The sequence below is a fragment of the Didymella exigua genome (assembly GCF_010094145.1).
Source record: "Didymella exigua CBS 183.55 unplaced genomic scaffold M421scaffold_74, whole genome shotgun sequence".
Lineage (NCBI taxonomy): Eukaryota > Fungi > Ascomycota > Dothideomycetes > Pleosporales > Didymellaceae > Didymella > Didymella exigua.
In genome coordinates this window covers 7,296-13,053 of record NW_022984848.1, presented here as the reverse complement: position 1 = coordinate 13,053, position 5,758 = coordinate 7,296, and the positions used below count along the sequence as shown (strand labels likewise).

At 54.0% G+C, this 5,758-nt stretch overlaps 2 protein-coding genes across 2 annotated transcripts in view; both read right to left on the bottom strand.

Annotated features, from left to right (window-relative positions):
• Positions 1-814: 814 nt before the first annotated feature.
• Positions 815-1,246, bottom strand: M421DRAFT_10598 (uncharacterized protein; the record flags this gene model as incomplete). The annotated part of the gene is made up of 2 exons (XM_033587111.1): positions 815-1,001; positions 1,089-1,246. The coding sequence occupies 2 exons, from the start codon at positions 1,244-1,246 to the stop codon at positions 815-817; spliced, it is 345 nt and encodes a 114-aa protein (XP_033442635.1).
• Positions 1,247-1,276: 30 nt separating this feature from the next.
• Positions 1,277-5,758, bottom strand: part of M421DRAFT_78412 (uncharacterized protein) — a gene marked incomplete at both ends in the record, with an annotated part of 5,446 nt that continues 964 nt past the window's right edge. The window contains one exon of the mRNA XM_033597402.1: positions 1,277-1,904. Coding sequence (XP_033442634.1) covers positions 1,277-1,904 — 628 coding nt within the window. The remainder of the gene's footprint in view (positions 1,905-5,758) is intronic.

The window sequence follows — 5,758 nt, the reverse complement described above, 5'->3', positions numbered from 1 at the left end:
AAGCAGCAGTGTGAAGAGCTAGCTGAGGTGCTGGGGTGTGGGTGCTATCACGCCGACGTGCCCGACCGTGAGGACTAAGTGAAGCAGTGGTTGATAGAAGGAGGGCTGATGACAGCGACGTCAGCGCTAGGCACAGGGGTAGACTTCCCCAGGATCGTGTTCATACTGCACGTGAGGATGCCGTGGAGCATGATCGACTACGCGCAGGAGAGTGGGCGTGGGGGGCGAGCTGGCGAAAGGGTGGATTCAGTAGTGTTGGTAGAGCAGGGCGAGGTTGAGCAGATGATGAAGCAGAAGAGTGACAACTTGGACGTGCAGGCAATAGGCATGTTTCTATCCTAAATGGGTAGTTGCAGTGTACCTTCACTGGAGTTACAGCTTTGGTTTTGTTAGTGACAACAGCTATAGGACACTAGCGTATTTTCAGTCACAACGTACGCTGGAATACTATTCAGTTGTACACTAGAATTCTATTTTCAAGTCTGTCTAAGCTGAAACGTGGACAACGCTCTCACAGCACTCAACTTTGTTATCCATGCAACCCCTAGCATTATTGTCTACTTGGTTGGTGGTGTTGGGGTTGGTGCTTGTAGTTAGGGTTAGTTAGGGTTAGGCTAGTGCGTGGAGGACTAGGGCCACGCTACATCACTACAACAGAACAACTCTGCAAACACCAACACAAGAAGTAAACACACTCACTACACAGCACAGAATAAAAAATTATAGTACGCTATTTGCCTTGAAAAGGCTTACACAGCTCAAGCAAAGTAAGTTGGCGCATCAGGCAGATGGGCGCAGGGCTTTTCGCTGTCTTCTAGGCAGGCGCAGGCTCAACGTCATCCTTGTCCCTGCCGCCTTTGCTGTCCTCCACCTCGCTGTCTTTAATCTCCTCCACTTGCGTCACAGGTGCCAGCAAGTTTGCCTTAATAGACAGTGTTGCCTTCCCACTAATAGAGCCACTAGAGATGCCCTCCAAGCCAAGCCAGTCGTCTAATGCTCCGCTAGCCTTGTGAGCGACTAGATTTACCTTCACAACCAACTTAAGCTAGATGTGCCAGAAGCGAATGCGAAGATTGTTTTTGACCTACGAGTTGGTGATGATGTCGTGCGGCATCAGGCAGAGCATGCCCCAGCCCAGCTGCTTGGCTGCTTCGTACCAGCGGAGCGCCTGGTGCAGCCGCCTCTTGAACCGCTGTCGCTGCTCAGGCCCTGAAGCGGCGGTGACAGACAGCAGCAGGGCGTCCATGGCCTTGGAGCTGACCTTGCCCTTGCCGTATTAGTTGTTGCCCTTGTTGTTCAGCCTCGCCGCGTCCTGCGCCTGGATCTGGTTGATCTTCTCAGTGTAGGCCTTGCCAAGGAAAGCCATGGCCCAGCGGTACTTGATGTGGATGATGTCCAGCTCCTGCTCGTAGCGATCGCACAGGCTCCAGGCGGAGGCGAGCGCGCTCTGGAGCACCGTCGAGGCGCTGCTCTTCTGCGACAGCTGCCAGCGGCTGCGGGAGGAAGCGGGCGGGCGGGTTTCCCCAGGCTCCTGCGCAAAAGGCGATCCTTGCATACGCCAGCTTCGCAGGAAGGCAGCAGCTGAGACCTGGGAAGCAGCATTGCCAATGGAGCGGGCCTTGTCAAGCATGCCAGAAGCTGTCAGGTAAGGCGCTGTGGCGCTGCTGTACAGGTTGTCGTCGTCGTCCACTGGCTGCTTGAGGATCCATGAAATGAACGGCTCGTCCTGGCGCGAGATGGAGGCATAGGCACCGTGTTCCCTACGAGATGCCAACTCAGGCGGCAGTACCAATCCAAGGTCCTGCTTCTTCTGCGCTCGCATGAGCTCCAGCTTCTTGGCGCGCTCTCGCTCAGCACGGCGATTTTTGTTGGTGATGGTCGTGATCTGGGCGGGTTCCTCCTGGCTGATCTGTTCACAGACAGGCTCCTCAGGCTCAGGCTCCTCCAACCTGTCAGACTCGTTTGACCTTGACAGCTGCGGCGTTGTTAGGCTGAGAGGCTTGGTGGCTAGCTGGAGACGCTTCGACAGCAGCGCCGAACTCAACGCAGCAGCGCGCTTTGTCAACCGCGGTGGGGAGTTGTGGGGCTGCTGCGCTGAAGGGGGTTCTGTTTGAAAGCTGTCGCTCACGCTGTCAGCAAGGTCCTGCGCTGCAGAGACCAGCCGCGCCCACGTATCAGCAGGCAACGCGCTTTCGGCGAGCGTCTCCCTCAACAGCCATATCACCAACAGCACAGAGTGGGCGACAAAGACAGGCTTGCAGACACTCGTCTTGTCTGGAACTAGCCAGCCTGCGCTGTGCAGGCGGAGTAGAGCATTACGCTGCGAGTTTGAGACAGTCGCCCTGCTCTAGAACAGCTTTTGGTAGTCCAGGTTCGGCGGGTCGTATGCGAGCCTGTGGGCAAAGCTAGACTCGCTGGCCAAGGGGAAGCTCCGAGGCCCGCCATCGAATTGCTTGGCGGCATCTTCCAGCGCGGAGATCCACAGCAGATTAGATAGCGACATGTTTGTTTGTTGACGTTGAAGAGGAGGGGAAAGAAGAAGCAGTTATGTTGTGCTAAGCCCCTAGACCAGGGTAACAGCCTAAATAGAGATTAGTCTGTACATTATAAGCTGACGCAGAGGCTAGGGTGTGAAACTTAACATAACCTAGCAATAAGAACAGCAACTGCAGTGTTAGATTAAGCAAGAACTAAGCCACTAACATGTTGGCAGAAGAAGTTAAGAATCTGTATTTTGAGCACTTGACTGAGTACCAGGTCGTGGTGTGCAGAGCGTGCTGATACGCAGTATAGCTAGATTAGATTGAGAGCCACTTGCACAAACAGCACAAGAAGTCACTTAAAAGCGTCAAAGCAGTTAGAGAAGCTGTACGTCAGTGGGCAGGCTTGCTACAGTACCCCACAGAGTTGGAGATACCCAGCAACAGCGTGCAGGCAATCCCCCAGCTGCCTGTATTCAACAACAGGCTACTGTGTTAACTTAAACTAGAGACATGCCAACTAGTGTTCCGCAGCCTAAAGACGCTGAAAGAACATTGGCGTATAACACATAGGTAGTTAGCTAGAAAGAAATGCAGACGCCCTAGCCAGACCTAGGCAAAGACGTTACAGGCCCAGCTTAAAGATGGCTGCAAGCGTGTATACTGCCAACAACTGTTTAGCAGTTGGCACAGATTATAATACTTTAAGGTGTGTCACAACCTAGACAGTGGTCTGCAACCTGTCCCTGTTAAGGGCGAGGTGGCGTGGGCGCGCGTGGGCGAGGAGATGGCCAAGACGTAGGCCAACGTTGAGGACTAAGTGAAGACAACAATCAAAGACAGGGAGAAGGACAAGGCGGCTCTATGGCTGGAGCAGACTGGGTGGCTGCTGTACTTAAACAAACTAGATTGTCCTAAATTGCTGGCGAGCATTGAGGAGCCCAACATAGACCTAGAGAAAGATGAGGAGCCTGTTGAGGCTGCGATTTGGAGCGCGATGGATGGACTGGCCTGCGTGAGCCAGACGTTGGTCATCAAGCGGACAGGCATATTTATGCGCATAGAGGCCATTCGTACAGAGAAGCACTAGACTAGGTACACGCTGCTACAGGCGTACATAGATGACAAGTTGATCAAAGAGCGGTCACGCCTGTAGAAGCAGATACTGATGTTTTTTGCATGGACGCAGAGGGAGCACTGTTAGAACAGCCCCAAGTACTGCTTCACACAGCAGCAGCGCGAGGCGTGGGAGGCATTAATGGAGCAGGCAGAGAGAGACGTAGGCGGGGCAGATATAGAGATAGTGGACAGGGACCAGGACAAGGACAGGGAGGAAGAGGAGGACAAGATGATGATTAATAAGCTTAACAACAAGCAGAACACGTCTAAATGCAAAAATAAGCCTAAGCACGCGAAGCTAAGACTGATTAAAAAAGCGTGCTTAGACTTTTGCATCGCGCTGCTCTAACAGACCATCCGCCGCAAGGAGTACGACTGCGCGTTGGTGTGCGCGTTAGCTGTGCTCGGCGTCAAAGAGGACGGCTGGAAGGGCCCCAAGCTGTACCTGCCAATCTTGTTGTCTGTGATCAAAATCAGCCATTTCTTGGTCGTGCAGCACGCACTGGAGCTGTCCAAGCTGTTTAAAGAGCAGGCGTTTGACAACAACAGCGCGTACAGGGGGAGCGATAGCGGCAGCAGTTCCCCCAGTCAGCGTCAACCAAAAGGCTGCTTGGAGTTCGTGCAGCAGATGATGGACAGATTCATGGTGCGAGGGAGCCACAGCCCAATGCAATGGATGCTCGACTTGCGCACGTACAGGCTGAAGGTGCACTACAACACCACGTCGCACGGCCACGTCGAGTGGATGGGGAAGGATGAGCTGCTGTACAAGAACTTGCACTTCACTATGGCCTAGTTCCGCGGCATGGTGCACGGTATGCAGGCTGAGGCCAAGCGAATACTGGTGGAGGAGCTGCTGTTTTGCGGCGAGCAGACAGCAGGTCAAGTGCCCTAGATTCTATCCAAGATGGGTAAACCAACCGTACCTATGGTTGATTTAGGGTTGCAAATTTGTTAGGGACTAGGGCTACAGGTTTTGCGCGGATATCTCATCACAGGGTACAGTTAGTTTTCCTCCTAACTATAGTTGTTCTGCAACAACAGACTTAATCTGCTTTAAACTTGGACGTATAATTTGTAGCACTAACCTGTATTACCTGTGCAAGTTGTAGCAAAATCAGCTGCGTGGTTAATAGGGGTAGGGTTTGATGTTCATAGTTAGGGTTGTGCTAGCGTGGACAATAACTGCAGCAGAATACAGAATAACAACACTGTAGTTAACACTAAGTTAACTAACAGAAGAAGGTAACACATGAAATGCACAGCACAGAGCAATTGATTACAGCACGCTATGTGCCTGCAAAAGGCTTAAAGAGCTCAAGTAGGGTAAGCTGGCGCATTGCACGGGCGGCGGCAGGGCTCTTTGCAGTCCTTTGGGAGGGCGTAGGCTCCACGCTATTGTTGTTGCCATCTCCACTCTCTTCCAGCTCGCTGTCTTCTATCTCTTCCACCTGCGTCGCAGGCGCCGGCGCGCTTGCCTCAATTGAGAGCGTTGCTTTTTCGCTAATAGAGCCGCCAGAGATGCCCTCTGAGCCCAGCCACTCGTCTAATGCTCTGCTCGCCTTGTGAGCACCAGGGTTTACCTTGACTACGAGCTCCAGCCAGATGTGCCAGTATCGGATGCGAAGATCGTTCTCCACCCACGAGTTGGTGATGACATCGTGCGGCATCAGACAGAGCATGCCCCAGCCCAGCTGCTTGGCTGCTTCGTACCAGCGAAGCGCCTGGTGCAGCCGCCTCTTGAATCGCTGTCGCTGCTGACGGTCCGACGTGGCGGTGACGGATAGCAGCAGGGCATCCATAGCCTCAGAGCTGACCTTGCCCCTGCCGCCTCGGTTCTTAGCATCCCTGCTGCGGGCGACGTCTTGCTCCTTAATCTGGTCCATCCTCTCGGTGTAGGCCTTGCCGAGGAAAGCCATGGCCCAGCGGTACTTGATATGGATGACATCCAGGTCCTGCTCGTAGCGATCGCACAGGCTCCAGGCCGAGGCAAGCGCGCTCTCTGGCACCGTCGAGGTGCTGCTCTTCTGCGACAGCGACCAGCGGCTGCGCGAGGAAGCGGGCGGGCGATTCTCCACAGACTCGTGCGCAAAGGGTGAGCCTTGTGTGCGCCAGCTCCGGAGGAAGGCAGCCGCAGAGGCCTGGGAGGTGGTGTTGCC